The following is a 16905-nucleotide window of genomic DNA, read 5'->3' as shown; positions in this document are numbered from 1 at the left end:
ATTTTGATATATGAGAGCCTACCTGGAAGATAAATAGCAGAAGCGTGAGGAGAAAGCTAAGTCTTACAGCAAGTCCTACAGCTTTTTGATTACAAGAGGGACCACCGTGGACCTAGAGTGTCATCTTTATTATTATTGCTCTCAAGCAAACTACACATGGCCTGTTTTTACCTTCCAATATGAACAGTTAAAGTAAGTGCCTTAGGTGATTCATTTATCTTTTATTATGCCATTCTTTATATGACTACCTACTCGCTTAATCACTGGGATACTTCACTGTCTGGTTACTCCTGTTACCTTTCTGATTGTCCTCCTCAGAACCCCTTCTCTTCATGCTCCTTTAAATGTCAACCTCCCCCATGCAAATGCTGTCTTGGTCCTCTAGGCCAGGAGACTTTCTCTGAGCTCGGTTGCTTCATCTATGAAATGGATCTGATAGGAGTAGCTACCCCACAGCATTGGTGTGAGGATCGAAGAGCGGGCGTTTGCCATATCAAACTTGTGACATGAGTGTCAGCTGTTTTTAGGAGTAAAGCTAAGGAAGGGATGTCCCTGCATCCGGCTTTTCTTCATCCAACCACGTACTCTGTACTCCACGGTCAATGTTAGTCGTTCTAAAAGCCAATGTGTCCATGGAGTGTTCGGATGGCTGTTCATACCCATTGTCTTTTAAAAGCAAAAATGTCTTTGTGAAACATTAAACACTGCTTGATCATATTTTAATATTCCTTACCAGACAGGGACAGGTAAAGAATGTTACTAACCTGTTACTTAGAAATTGCGAGACTTCTCTCCCAGCCTCATCTTAATAGACCCTGCCCCTGAATCCTACAGTGGAAACCAATTTTAAAGTTCTTCTTTACAGTTCTAGTGTCTCTTTATGGAGATATAAGAAGATAATGGCTGTACGGTTTTAGTTTTTTCTTTCTTATACAGAAGGGCATGTGTAAGTTTTTTTTCACACATAACCATATCCTGGAGCTATTTTGACATCAGAATGTAAAAAGCTTTCTTATTTCATTGTGTAGGTGTGTCATACTTTATTTAATGAGTTTCTTATCAACAGGCATTAGTGTTATTTTCAGTATTTTGCTATCATCAACAATCCTGCAGTATGTAACTCAGGCACATAACATTTTTATGAATGCAGATGTATATATGGTGTAAGTTTTTAAATGTGAGAATGATGGGTTGAAGTCATATGTATGCAAATTTGATACATTTTAAAAAAATGTTCATTATCCTTCCTGCATTGATTTGTTGAGATGCCGCCTTTATCATCATATACCCTCTGCAGAATTTCTGTTCTGTTCTATTGGTCTGATGATCTGCTCATTCAGGTGCCATTACCACATTGTTTTAACTATTAGAGCATTATAATATATTTTAATACCTGTTAGGTGTCCCCTGCCTTTGCTCTATTTCCCCAAATTTTTGGATCTTGAAGATAAGTTTGAATTGTATTCTTTCCTATTATAAACGTGACATTTTTCATGTTGTCAGTATTCATTTATGGTGTGATTTAAATGATAACTGAAGCCTCTCAAATCGAAGCTTACTATAATTTTCTCTCGTGCTCTTCAATAATTCCTAAGTAGACATATTTCTTGCATGTGATAGAGGAATTGATGCCCTTCATATTGACTACATATGTGACCTGGAGGTGACAGTGTGTGAGACCTGTGCATAACGTACATTATCCATGAAGATTGAAACCGTTGTTGCATTTTTGTGCGTGTTTGTGGCCTATACGCCATAAGGAAGTGGAGGAGACCAGAGGCATTATCATGAGCAGGCAAATTTCATCTGCCCCAAGCCTTTCTCCTTGCAACTAACTACTACATTGACAGCAAAGTATTAGTCCAGTTGACCAGATGGCTGGACTTCCTGGAAGCACGAAGTTAAGTGTTGGATGTGCAGCGTGGTGACTATAGTTACTGATACTGTATTGTATACTTGACATTTTCTAAGAGGTAGATGTTTGTGGTCTCACAACGACAAAGAACAATATTATGACTCCATGGAGTGGCAGATATATTAATTAGCTGGATTGTGGTGATCATTTTACAGTTTCACATACACTATTAGCCCCTATTCGCCCTGTGGCTTTCTGTGTTTTCAGTTAGCTGTGGTCGGTCAATCAAGGTCTAAAATATTAAGTGGAAAATTCCAGATATAAACGATTCATAGATTATAAGTAGTGTGCCGTTTTCAGTAGGATGATGAAATCTCACGCTGTCCCCGTTGGGACGTGGCTCCTCCATTTGCCCAGCGTCTCTGCGCCGTAGAAGCTCCTCCCTTGGGTCATGTAGGCACCATTTTGTCATCAGGGGTCATCACACTCGTGTCCAATTAGCCCTCGTTCTACCGAATAACGGCCCCAAAGGCAGTGATGCTGGTGACTCAGAAACACCAAAGAGAACATAAAGTGCTTCCTTTAAGTGAAGAGGTGAAAGTTCTTGACTTAATAAGGAAAGAAGAAAATTGTACACTGAGGTTGCTGAGGTCTCCAGTAAGTAGGAAATGTCTACCTGTGACATTGTGAAGAAGGAACAGAAATTCGTGCTGGTTTTGATCCTCTTTTCACCGTAGTCTCAGCAGGTCCATAGTATTCTGACACTAGGTCCCAAAGCCCATGTCCCCCTCCTCCCCCCACCTCATCACATCTGCACTGCATGACCCACAGCGTCCCAGAAATGGTGAGTGCAGGACCATTAGTGAGCAGAATACAGACCACATTCACGTGACTTCTATCACAGCATATTGTCATAAGCGCTCTTTTTTTATCAGTTATTTCTGTTCATCTCTCACGGTGCCTAACGCATAAATCAAATTTCATCAAAAGTCTATGCGTATAGACATGAACATAGTATATATAGGGTTCAGTGCTATCTGTGTTTTCAGGCATCCTGAACATATTCCCCAAGAGTAAGGGGTGGACCATTGTATGTCAAAACATCCAATTGTACCCCTTAAATGTACATAATTTTTATTTGTCAGTTATGCCTCGATAAAGCTATTATTTAAAAATTAAACTGTTGGCAAGGAGATATGGGTCCCACGTGGGCTTAGTTTTAACAAAAGGAAGCGGGAGACAGGTGGAAAGGCCAGGTTAGGGCTGGATGTGGAAGGCTTCGTATCCTAGGCTTAGGCCTCTTAAGCAGGCACAACCGGCAAAAGGCGCCGTGGTATTAAGAAAATGTTAGGATGAGTATTTTAATCACAGGGTACGGAATTGTGTAGAGTACAGAGAAAGCAGAGATAAGAAGCCAAATTAGCAAACTGTAACGATAATGTACCGTGGTGCTAAACTTTAAGCTACTTAGCTTCTCTGCCTCCCTGTCCCATTCTGAGAGTGGCGATAATGACGCTGCCTACCTCACCGAGTCTGGGTGTGGTTTCAACTATGCTAATCTTGGTGTACATTCCTTAGACCACTGGGGAACATCCTAAGAACAAAAGATGCTCGTGACGGTTGAAAGTCAAGATTGCTGCTGGGGTCTGAGGGAAGCGCTGCCCCAAATGTCAACCCAGAGAAAAAATCAGGTTACACTCTAAAGTTAAAATACTATGAAACAAATATGGAGCACCCCTTTCTCTATTGCTCTAAAAAGGAAGTCAGTAATTTCTAAGAGATAACCAAATTAAATTAGAGAAGATAGCAATAAAAATGTCAAGTAGGTTCAAAAAACCACTGTGTACTTTTTGCAAAGAAATTAACTTTCTCTCTGAGCAAAAACTCCTGCTCGAGATGCTTTGTTACAAGGGAGCTTCATACGTGTGAAACAGTGAAGCTGTTTTTTGGCCCCAGGATTTTTGAAGTCCTGAGCCTCTGGGTCCTCTTCATGCTGCGAGGAGGGAACTTCCGGTCGGTGAGTGAGCGTGGATTAGCACCTCGTGGGTTAGTGCCCGAGGCATAAAGGTGCCTGTGCTCGCCGATGCCGGTTAGTATCAATCTTGACATTTCCTTTTAGTCTTGATCTTTTAAAGAAATCACTTATGACTGTGCAAGTTTTGCGTCCTTGAAAAAGTGCAAAGCTTGTATAAAGGGGCGTGTTTAAAATTGTTTGTCTGGAGGCAAGAATGTATTTATAACTAAAGAGTTCTTCGTCGGGTTAATTACCAATGACCCCAGCGTTGGCCTTAGGTTCCCAGGTTTTAGAAAAAGGAAAGTAAGTTTCAAAGCCTTTCTCTTTCCACTCCTTTCGGCCATCTACTTGGTCTCTCCCGTCACTTGGGTTTTCAGGCGTGATATGTGCCAATTGTACTGAAAATCTCAGTGTATCAGAATGAATGGGTAATTCTCCTTCACTGGTTGGTTCCAATTCTGGAGAACAAGGACCATCTTATAGGTCTTTAGGACACATTTCCTTGTGATGTAGGGGAACCGAGAACATACGGGAAGGGTCAGGTTGGAGGGAAGGAAGAGGACTTGAGGGGAGAGGGGCAAATGATGACTTTCACAGACTTCGGGGTTAGTTCACAGACATTCTCCAGGGCAAGCTTCCGGACTTGAAATTCCTTTTATAAGCAATGGGCGATGGGGAGGCATTGGAGGGTTATTGGTGTCCTTTGTTCATTTGTGGTTCAGTAGAATGAGATGCCTGACCGGATCTGAGCCTTGGGATGTTAAATGCAGCAGTGATTCCATTGGAGTAAAACAAACATGGAGGCCAGAGATCTGCTGGGAGGTGCTGAAGCAGCGTATCTTAAAATGAGGTTCCGTCATATCCTCGTAGTGGAAAGGAAAGGGGAGAGACGTGATGCGTGGGTAATTAAATATTTTTGCCACCTAAATGGGTATTGTTTTTGGAGTGGGATGAAAAGGTTTCAAAGACTGTTGAGTGAAAAAAAGGGACACAATCTAAGAAATTCTATTAATCCATCACAGATTAGGAAAAAAAGAGTAAAATAAGTACATTAAAAAAGAGAATAAAACAGAAGTGAGATGGTGAAAAGTTCAAGTATATTGGTAACCACATAAATGCAAATACATTAAGCATTTCCTTTGATAAACAAGTCATAATTATACAGCCAAAAAGGATATAATTGACAAATTTGACTACACTAAAATTAAATCTTCTGCATGAAAAATTAAGTTATAAAGAAGTGAAAAGTTAAGCCCTGACCAGTGTGGCTCAGTTGGCTGGGTGTTGTCCCATGAAGTGAAAAGGTCGCTGGTTCAATTCCCAGTCAATGCACAGGCCTGGGTTGCAGGTGTGGTTCACAGGGGACATGCAAGTGGCAACCAATCGATGTTTCTCTCTTACGTCAGTGTTTCTCTTCCTCTCTTTCTCCTTCTCATCCTCTCTCTTTAAAAATAAAGAAATAAAATATTTTAAAATAAAAAGTGAAAATCAAGCTACAATATAGGGGAAGGCATTTCCAACACATCTACCTGATAATGGATTTAAAATTAAAATTTAAAATTCCTAAAAATCAACAAGCAAAAAGCACTTAAAAAATACTGTGACATATATCAACATGGATAAGTCTCAATCATATAATTGGACGTGAAAACTAGGTTTTATAATGTTTTATATGTGACATTTTATACTATTAACGCAAAATTTAACTATAAACACTGTAATAAATATAGTGGACATATTATAAAATCCTTGGTTTAAAAGGATGCACACATTAACATCAATATGCGTTATGCAGCACCTATACAGAAGGAAGTTTATTTATTAGTAACTACTGACCCTACAAGCTCTGGAATTTCCTTCAGATCACTACGAAACTTCACTTACAAGCAGCATTTTAGTAATTCTTTAGCAACTTTTTATGGCCAATTGAAATAAAACCAGTAACTTCAATTATAAACAAGTTTACTCACAGAAAATCCACATCATTTCCAACCACACTATAAGTCCCCCAGAAAACCAGCATTGGAGTGTGGATTGTTAGAGCATTGAATAGTTCTATTTTGGGTTTAAAGACTCAATTCAATACAATTCAAAAGGTATGCAGAAATAGGAAGGGAAACATGTTTGCTGATCTGATAATTTAAACATATTGAAGCTTTTACAGTTTTAAAGAGGCAGCAAAAAGCACCAAGTGTTGAGTAACGGAAAAGTCAACATTGGATGAGTATGCAAATTTACATCAAGAAACTAAAGTGAGATAATGTTTCACAAGAAGTATATATTTAAATTAAGAATTTAAATTATTCTAAAAGGTAGACTGGTAAACACCCATTTTACAGGAAGGCTGCAAATTAAAATATTCTCAAGATCAGCTTTGGTAATGCAAGTGTTTAAATGTCATATCAAACTCAATATACCTTAAATTAAACTCATTTCTTAGGCTCTGTGATCATGGTAGTGACATCATCCTCTTAGCTATGTAGATGTAAAAACTGAGCTATACCTTTAAGTCATCTCTCATCTTCATTCCTATTGAGTTGATTGTGAAGTGCTAACTTTTTCTTATAATTCTTTTCATCATGGGTTCATCTTCTGACTGTCCACTGTCTTCAACACTGTTTGAGTTGTAATCTTCTCTGGCATGAATGTACTGATTACCTAATGATAGTTCATATTTTCATGGTCATTGTTGACACCACTGCTGGTCTAATATTCTTTAAATATTATTTCCATAATATCACACCCTTAATAAAACGAATCATGGATTCCCGTTTTCTGCCACATCAACTGAAAAGTGTCTGCTTTTCAAAGTTCTCTACTATTTTTATTATTATTCGGCATGTCTTTCCTAGAGGTGCCTTTCCCCTCGAGTGGAGCCCTTCTCACTCTGTTACAGTGGCATTTCCTTTGGGGCTACAGATTTGGGGAGTTGAGGTACAAGAAGCAAAAGTCAATGGCGACAGCAGGGTTTGAAGCTGTGCGCCCAAACATGTGGTTACCAAACGAAGGGACTGAATCCAGGGAGAGAAGTAAACTGAAGAGGAAATATTCTGAGCTTTGATTTAGATATTGGACTCACTTACTGGGCAGAATGTCAGTTGGAGGGTTGCCGTCCTGAAATTTCAGGGAACGGGTCTTGGCATGACGGAACCCTGTACAAACCGGGTCCATAAAATAAAAACAAACCAGTTGTATGTGGAAATACGCTTTGCACTGATTATCGGGTTCCACCTCCACGGCTACCTGGTGAAAATAAAGCACCGTGAACTGCAAACAACGTATGTTGGTGCAGAGCCGAAGAACGTTCGGATTTGAGAGAAGGTAACACCCAGAAGGCAAGGCTCTTTTCTGGACGTCTGCAGAAGAGAGGAAGGACGCTCTGTTTCCTCTCAGGCCACGGAGGGGCTCCCTGAGAGCAGGAGGTGATGCAGCCACACTTGTAAGTACCCTCCCAGGGCTGTGATCATTTCTAAAAGTTGCCAGCTCTGGGGGGTCCTGCTCAGGGGGTCTCCCCGGCAGCTCGTTTTCATTCCCTTGACAATAACGGCAATTTCCCATGCTCACGGAAATCCTGCCACTGCTGTGAAGCCTTGCGTTTCTGGCTGTGACTCCAAGCCCGACGCGTGTCCTCTCCTTGTGTGCACGGTCGACAGGTGCCACAGAGAGAACCGAGCAGGCTCAGATGGAAAACGAAAACCGCTCGGCCTCCTCCGAAGTCGCCACAGGTGCCAATTTTGGAATCGTCGTTTCTCCTTTATGCATTTCAAAGCTGTTTTTCTGGATAAAGAGGAAGCAAGATAATAGAATCAGCGAACACTAACACAGTCATCTTGGTCTTTCCAACTACGCAAAATGAGCAAAGTTGAGATAGACGTATTGCTCTGGAAGCATTTTTCGGTGTTAATGGGGAACAGTGTTCATATTTGGCATCACTCAGCGCTGAATGAGGCGAACCTCTTGAGTGACACAGTCGGCGAGAACTTTCTCATGAACGTGAACTTCGAATTACACTCCAAGGAGAAAGGACAGAAGCTGTTTTTTAAATGTTTTGCTCCTTTCACTTATATTTCAATAGGGGGGGGTGTTCATATAGCAATAGAGGCATGTATATTAAAGACTTGGTTTTTTTTTTTAGTGTGTCTTTCAATAAATAGTACACAAGCAATTTGTGAGGGGACAAGGACCCAGGACTTTTGCAACTGAAACTACTCAGAGAATAAGCCTGCAATAACTATGCCTGGATGGGGGTTGCTTATTTTGTTCATTTATGTGCTGTCTTCAGATGCCGGTATATGTCAGTAACTGAATTCTATACCCCGAGGTACCATTTATGTAGGATCTTGTGTTCAGAAGAGAACACATATATAAACCACCCCCAGGTACTCTGCTTTCTTCTAAGTTCTTTGAAATCTCTAGAGATGAAGGTATTGTGACTCTTTTTAGAGCAGGGGACCCCTATCATCAGAAGTTCTGCCGAGTCCTTAACTAAAATCCTATTTGAAGTGCGGGGTTTCTTAGGTCAATTTCTTGTGATAGAATAGGCCTATTAAATCTGACGTTTGGTTAGGTTAAAGCTTGTGAACAGGTCCTAGCTAAATAACGTAATTATGGCCATGAACTCAAGCCAAGAAATCTGCCCTTCACTTCACAGTGAGTCTCAAATGGATAAAGGATGTCCTCTGTGTAAAATCACCTTGAAAGGAGAGAGCATGAAGGGAAAGGGATCGCTCTGAAGGAAAACGGAAGGGAAATCTCTAAGAGGGTCCTTACTTACGGCAAGCTGGCTGGCTGGCTAATGCAGTGGGAAACCCAGGCTTGGGCAGCTGGGGTTCCTGGGGATTTCTGGAGTCGTGGCAACAACATGGAATTTTCTAGAAGGAAAATCTGAAGGGTACCCAGGAGCCTATTTGGTGCGACCACTGGCATGTTTGGGAGGTAACTCTGAATGCGAAGGTGAAATCGGTGATTTCCCCAGGAAGGAGGGACACAGCATCGCGACAGTGATGGGGCAGGAGGGAGTGTCATCTGCCTGCGGAAGGGAGTCTGAGCAATAATTCTCCTGCTAACCAGCAAGTGGCCCCACACCCTTAGATGCCCTTGAAGAGCGGTATCTGCAGAGCGCACCCTCTCCTCCCACTGCTGCTAACGAAGGACATGTCTTCACTTTGTCTCACGGGGGGGAATAAAAATGAGGTACCAAATTTTATTTATGTGGTTCTCTTTCATGTTCTCCAGGAATTGGTGTATTTCGTTTGTAAGCAGAACAAAGCCTATTCCTTCACTGTGTTTCCCTCCGAGGACTGGTTTCCTGGTCTCCAGCAGGCGTGTGTGCTGCCCCTCTCTGAGATTTGTCCAGCCCACTCGGATGAGGCATCAGGGGCAGGGCCGCACGCCAGCGGGGTCCCCCCTGTTTGCAGAAGAGCGAGAGCGGGGACCGCCTTTGCTTTTGCTGCCTGTCGGCTCCTGGCAGGAAGGTCGCGCCCAGAGCGCTGACTCGCGCGGAATCTGACTTCTCACTGCCACACTATGACGCTGCCACCTTTTCAGCACCAGGGCCTTTTCACAAGATTATTTCACTCCTATCACAGAGCACAACGTTTTTTAAACCAGTTCCAAAACAAAATCATCTGTATACATCCAGCTCGGCGATGGTCGTTTTATGTACCGGCCTTCGGTCTCAGATGTCTCTGCTGACTCCTGTAACTGTGTTCCACGTGCATGATATCCTCACACTGCCATGGCTCCCGCTACCTTCACCACCGGCCCTGCCAGTAAAAGGAAGCCTGCAATGTGGCTTGGCTTGGATTGCCATAACCGGGGGCTTGAACGACAGCTGTTTGTTTTCTCAGTTTTGGAAGTTAGAAGTCCAAGATGAAGGGCCAGCAGGGCTCAGTTCTGAGCGAGTCCCCTGGCTTGCAGGCAGCTGCCTTCTCGGGGGGGCCCTCACGTGCCCTCTTGGTGTGAGAGCGCAGAGAGAGAGCAAGCAGGCTCTCTGGTCGTCTCTTCTTATAAGGTCACCGACCCTGTCCTGAGCATCCTGCACTCACGACCTCACCTCCCATGGCCGCATGAGCTCTCCCCCAGGCCCATCTCCAAATACCGTCACCGTGGGGGGATGAAATTCCACGTAGGGTTTTGGGGGGCACATAACAGTGTTCGAACCCCGAGAGTTTCAGACAAGAGTGTGCAGACGACACATCAAACGCGCGCTGGCTGGTGTCTGCAGGCTGTCATTAAATCCTCGGCAGCCACTCTGGGGGCTGCACGGGCCTTAATTTGTAGGTGAGCAGATAAAATAGCTTCTGCAAGGCAAGGCTTTAATCGATAACAAAACCTGCACTGTAAGTAAAATGGTTCTGATTTTAAAAACTATATTCCTAGGCCCTTAACACCCTAAGTCCTAATATAACCATGTGTGATTTATGTTAAAGACTGAGTGAAATCATTTTTTTCTATGCAAAAATTGCCATACATTATATTGTGGGGAGACAGTAATTTGCGCAAGAGAGAAAATGTGAAGCATTTTTTTTAAATGTTGTCAGCTGTGTATTAAGATGTATAAATAGTTATTTTGATCAACAATGTCCAAACCATTGTAAAATTAGCAGGAATTCATTTGGATTCAATGGCCTATTTCAACAGTTGAGTCTATTGGTATTATTATATACCTCATATAACATAATTCTCGAAATTATCAGAATTACTTGAAACTTCTGAAGTATATTGCTACACAGAGTGGTTTTTATAATATATGCAAATATCCGTAATGGTCATGGATGTGCTGAGCAAAGGCTGTTGCTAAGAGCACCTTACCTGTTTTGTATCATGCTGCCCTGTTGGTTTTTTAAGTGCATTAAAAAAAAATTATTCCCAGTGGCTTAATTCAGTAAATAAATTCCAATGCTACTAAAGTCATGTGAAATGATAGTTACTAGGATTCTTTTATTTCCTTTCAGATTTTCAGACGATGCTGGTTGGTTTTCAAGAAGGCTTCCAGCAAAGGACCCAGAAGGCTAGAAAAGTTTCCCGATGAAAAGGCAGCGTATTTCAGAAACTTCCATAAGGTAGGTCTCAGACTTCGGAATCCCTGGGGAGTAACTGGACTCTTGGCAACAGCTTGTGGCGACATTTCTTCTGATAAATGAAATCTGCAAGGGAAAGATACATGGCCGGGTTACAATGTCTCTGTTCCAATAAAATGCAAAAGTTATTTTTCTCCTTTATTTTAATGATCTGCTGTAAATGCCAGCGGTACCTCTGCAAAATGAAAGGCTCATTTTTTTATGGCTGCTTTGCAGAGTGAGGTGACGCAGAACTCAACCCGATCATTTTCCAAGGTGCTGAGGAAGCATTTTCTCTCTGTTCAGATTAATTGTGCATTTGTTACTTTGATTTAAACTGTCGACTATATTTAGGAGACGCACCTTTTAAGGCTGGAGTCGGTAGTGCTGATCACCCTATTAATGGACGTGCATTTGCTGTTTCCAGCCTTAACAAGACAGTGGTCGTTAAAGATGCTGATGGCAGAAATTCTAGGCATGAAATACAAATTTCTTAAGAATTAAAAGTCTGTAAGAAAGAACCCTGAAATGATGCTTAATATGCTGCTCAGAGTCATCTTTGGCAATAGCACGAAAACACAGTTAAGTATTGGATAGTACTGTGAAGGAGTCATGATCAGAACTCAGAATTTGAAACAGATTTGTCTTACCCCTCCCTCATTCCCTCTCTATCTGACCACTTCCTAAGTCTTTTTAATGCTCCTTCACTAGACCTGAAAAAATACACCCAAATCTATCTCCTCTCCACTGTCTTTACCTTTATCCCTTTAGGACTCTTGTCTACTTTTTCTCCTCTGACAGATTAAGACTGCAATGCTGCCTACCAAAAAGAGTTATTATAAGAAATAAAGGTACTGCAGACATACTGAGATTAAATATAATTAGATATCATTAACAAATGAAAAGTTGTAGCTAGGCATATAACTCTTTACTTGGCATATGGTGAGGGGTAGTGAAGACATGAGGGTCACTTGAATGAAGTTTTGAGTGTTGAAACTGGAGGTCAAAGGACAAGTTTTGGAGATGGTTTGTAGAAACTGACAGGTCGTACTTGGGGATTCGATGTTGGCTGTGAGTTTCAGAGAGGACTCACAGGTGACCCCCGAGTGTGCGCTTTGGTGACGGAGATGCTGATGGTGTGATTTATGAAGGCAGGGAAGGCTTGGAGAGAAGACATTGAGTGCAAATACCAAGCTTTCACCTCGTATATGTTAAATTTGAAATATCTATCACACATTCCAACTAAAATGTCAAGTAGTTAATTAGACAAACAAATGTGGGCTGGAATGGAGGAAATGTCGCTGACCGTCATTCATTTCACTGTCATTGGCGTCTTGATAATACTTGTTTTATTCTGGATAAAACATCCTTGAGAGAGAATGAAGAAAAGGGAGGTAATTAACACTCCCGAAATTTAGAGGATTAGCCGAGGGGGAGGAACCAGAATAGAAATCTGAGAAAAGCAGGCAATAAGATGAGAAAGATTACATCAGCGTCAGTTCCCAGAAAGCAAGAGAGAGAGCTGTGTTTAAAGAATCGGAGCGAGGGGTCATCAGTGCCCAGCGTGAGAGCCTGAGGCTTGACAGAGAAGGGGCCATTGGCTGTACAGCACGGAATCCTTTACATTTCACTTGAAGGGACTTTCACACGAATGAGAAGTGAGGAAGGGACAGCTGCTCAAACCATTTATTTCAAGACGTTTTCCTGTAAAATTGAGCCAAGGTAGGCAGCAGACATGAATTTAAACCCTGACACACACTGTAACACACCTGCAGGCCAAGGGGATGATCTAGGAGACCGAACATGTGGTGATTCGAAGGCTCCTGTGTGTAATTATAGGGGCTGGCCTTTCACGGAACTGGAGATCATCCTAACGAAAAGGAAGGAGCAGAATGAGTGCCGAGCTAAGTCGGCTGAATACATGTCAGCATGATGACTCACACCCAGGCACGCACGGGGCGCACGAGTGAGCTCTCTCTCCAGCCTGTGAAAGTTACGCAGCAGAAGATCAAGGGGAGGCAGTGAGAATAGGAATCATTAATCTTTTAATAAATAGCGAAACAGATGCCATCGACTGTAACCTGAAGCTCCCTAAAGCGCTTGAATAACTAGATACTGTATGCACGACAGTTAAAATTTACTTTTCTCATGTGATAATTAAAGGTTTTTATTATTACAACGTAGCCTTCATAGCATTTAGGAGGCTAATCCCATTTCCTCGTCATTTGAATTTTCTCTCAGGAATTTATTTTTTTTCTTCAATGATTGTGAACCAGAATGAGGGAGTCACACAGTGATGATCCACCTTGAGGGTTGTTTCCAAGAAAAGCATGTGCGTGGTCACCTCTCTTATTTTGATTTTATTTTAGCAAGTTTTGCCCAGTCCTTCTAACTGGCCGTCTTACTCGCTTGGGTAAACAACGAGAAGCTTTCACCCTGTGTATCTTCAGCTTTAAATGTCTGTTAGGCACTCAAACCAGACTATTTGTGTCAACGCCCCCCCTTTCCTTCTCCTACCCTCTTAACTGGCTCCGTGACACTGACTTCTGCTTCTTTCTGTCTTAGAACGTACAGCCAGTGTTACTCAAACGACCTCTTACCCTCTTCTATTATTCTACCATGCCACGCTATCACTCAGTTGTGATTGGCCTAGTCATCAAAGTTATATGACCAATAAGCACCCCTGACTTTGCTCAAATGAAGTAAACACTTGCAGCATAAATACTCGCTTTCATTGGGCGAGGCAAATAACATACACCTGCATCCTGCTTCTGTTCACTGGGGAACTACTACAAAACCCAATTCAATATAATAAATGAAACACCGTTGTAATAAAATATATTTTGGTGAGGCTCCTCTGTCCAGTGACAAGACAGAAGGTGAAGGGGACTTGGGCTCTTCTCATTTGTACAAGAGGGACAAGAATGGCCCTGCTCCCCAGGTGTGTCCTAAGTATAAATAAGATACTACAGTCAATAAATGCTGAGAGTCATTATTCCTGTTTTAAGATTTTACAATGAAATGCAATTAGGTTTGCAAATAGCTCTCCATAACGAAACAGGATGACATGCAATGTGCAGCCATAAAAGCACAGGGGAACAGTTAATTCTGCCTCCACAAATTAGGGACTTTCCAAGGGAGGTGAGGGTTACCAGGCTTTGCCAAAACAAACTAATGAGAGGAATGCATTATTAAAAGAGGGAGAAAGAGTGGGATCGCACACACTGAAAGGCTCCGTGGCGTGGCGAGTTGGGGAGAATTTGAGTATAGTATTGGCAGGCGCTGACTGTAGGGGCGTTGGCAGGCAGGCAGTGGGGAGATGAGCCCCAAAGAAGTGGGAGGGGCGGAGGGAGAAAGAATGCCTTACTCCTGTGTCAGTTAAGCAACAGAGAAGTCGCAAGGAGTTTTAAATGGTTTTTCCTATCTTCAAATACACATTTAAGAATAATTTGTATGACATCAGATCAAATGAATAGGGTCACGGAGAAACTGTACACAGAGAAATGCGTTAATTAATATTATAGTATTTCCACTTCCCCAAAATAAACAACAGAGTCCTGAAGGGATAAAGGTAAAGCCAGCGGAGAGGAGACAGAGTTGGGGGTATTTTTCCAGGCACGATGAAGTAGCATTAAAAAGACTTAGGAACTGTTTGGATACAGAGGGACCGAGGGAGGGGTAAGACATAGCTTTTCAAGACTGATGTCACATGAACGGTCATGCTGTTCATGGAGACAGAGACCATGGGAGGAGGAGCACTGTGCTGTGGTGAAAGAAAGGAGTCGTCCTATTGTTTGTAAATTATGAGGTATGAGTAATGTGTTCGGGTAGATATTCCATTAAACAGTTAAAAGTACAGCTATATTGTAGTGAAACTGTCCAGGAGAGCTATTGAACAGAATTAATGTGAAGGCGAGGTCTTATCAACACCTCCCTGTGAAAGCCTTAATGGTGTAAAATAAAACCGTGTTCTGTAAAAGACAGGCACTATAGTACCGGCCTTACGTTGGTGTCCAGAATACTCCACAAGTATTTCAATTCTAGATTTATTTGTAAATCAAAAAATTGGCTATTAAATGAAAAGAAAAGCAGCTAATTCAAGAAATAAAAAAATCACAGAAAGTGCGATTTAAATGAAGAGCTGTTAGAATAAATGTTAAAATACTGAAGAGAAATTTATAAAAATTATAGTAGTCATGAAAAATATTTAAAGATACTCCTAAATAAAAATGAAATGATCCTAAAGAGATCATTGTTCCTTTTACCAAAAAGTAAATTATAAAAAGTATTGACATTTCCAGAGGGTTTGAAGAAAAGAGCTCTGGAGGTTGTGTGTCTTGCTTTTCCCTGGATGTGTCCCCCCCCCCATGGGAGGTGGATGGAGTGAGTGACACAGGAAATGTCACCCCAGAGATCAGATGGCATGAAATTTATTCAAGACCTGGACAACCAGCCACCAAGTCAAAACAAGAGCAATTGAAAATGTTCTTGATATACTTCTCCTCAAAAACTCAAAAGCTGAACCATTATTTCTCATGGCTTCTTCCATTCAGAGAATTATGAACTCTCTTTTTCAAAAGTGAACAGTGGTGAAGCTGTAAATTGCTCCTCATTCCCTCTGAAAGTCAGGTAAATAAAGGGAGATCTCTTTGTGGAGAAGGCTGGCATAGTTTAAATCTTTGTTTTCTCTTGGGCAATTAATGGTCAGTCCAAATATTGGAGCTCCAGTATTGGGGGAGGGGGCATAAGTCCTTCAAGAAGGCTTGAAGAAATAGACAAGTATGAAGTTCCCAACCTGTTCTATTTGTTAATGTTGAAATACTTAAAAATTATGATTAGTCAGTTATTTTAATATGCCCTAAGAAATGCTATAATGCCCAATAGCAATAAACGAAAATAATCCATCAAATGAGGGAAGTGTTTTCAGCCTAAATGAAGGACTTCTGAACAAGAAGCTAATGGCACAATTATTTCTTTGCCGACTTTAACTGTGTGCTATGTTCTGTCTGGAACATACGTATTGTAAAACTTAGGAGTATTAATGGTCTCATTTAGACATTTGATATGTTTACTGTGAAACAGAGCTTGCTGCATAAATCAATTCTTATATAAAACTGTTGTAAAATGGTACACACTTTTTTTTTACTTCTTGATAGAAAGAAATTTGAAATTCAAATCACTAGCTGCTGAAGGAAGTTATTAAAAATGTATTAAGTTGGAAAGTTTAGCTGTATATAGTTGTCATAACAGATATCCAAAACGAATTTACCCATAATGAAAACTGAGCTACAGCAATTTACATAGAATCAGCCAATAACTTTTTCTTAATTTTCTGAGCAGGTGAAAAATAGATAGTTTATGGAAATTTTAATAAAATATATGAGCGCTATATATAAGGAGACAAAGAGAAATAAAGTCCCTGAGAAAAATGAATGAAGGCAAAACGGGGGCATCCCAGTGCTGAGAATTATGTGAGGCTGGAAGAACGATGCCTACATTGGGACGAATCTTATTTCTAAGTTCCCTGTAACCTGACACCAAAAATATCATTTTATTCCATCTTCTTTTCCCCTATTTGGGGTTGTCAGTATTTATCTTAATGTAAAGCAAATGTCTGAGAAATTTGGGGAAAAGATTAAAACATGCTTATGAAAAAGAGCCACCTACAAATGTAGCATATCTTCCACAACAGAAGCGAAATCATCCTAAGGACGGACTGACATGTGTGTACACTGTGTCATGTTGAAGATTTTCATTTTTATTCCAATGGCTGTGTGCTTAGCCACTTGGAGTGATGTGAAGGGCATTCCAAGGCTTGGTGTCTCTTCAAATACCTGCCGGGTGTTCCCGGAGTGATAATCATTTATTCGGTGAAGGGATCTTATTCATTCATTCATTCATTCATCCATCCATCAATCCATCCATCCGTCCAACCATCTGTGATTTCTTGTCTTGAAGAGGTCTCAGTTTCTTGA

At 41.3% G+C, this 16905-nt stretch overlaps 1 protein-coding gene across 1 annotated transcript in view; it reads left to right on the top strand.

The window, feature by feature from the left end:
* DOK6 (docking protein 6) overlaps positions 1-16905 on the top strand; it is a 216345-nt gene that overhangs the window by 54809 nt on the left and 144631 nt on the right. Inside the window, exon 2 of the mRNA XM_090285070.1 lies at positions 10826-10933. Coding sequence (XP_090141196.1) covers positions 10826-10933 — 108 coding nt within the window. The remainder of the gene's footprint in view (positions 1-10825; positions 10934-16905) is intronic.

The sequence above is a fragment of the Furipterus horrens genome, unplaced genomic scaffold, assembly GCF_987537825.1.
Source record: "Furipterus horrens unplaced genomic scaffold, mFurHor1.1.pri manual_scaffold_8, whole genome shotgun sequence".
In the NCBI taxonomy this organism is placed as follows: Eukaryota; Metazoa; Chordata; class Mammalia; order Chiroptera; family Furipteridae; genus Furipterus; species Furipterus horrens.
Note: the sequence above shows the minus strand (reverse complement) of the source record. Positions and strands in the feature narration are given on the sequence as shown.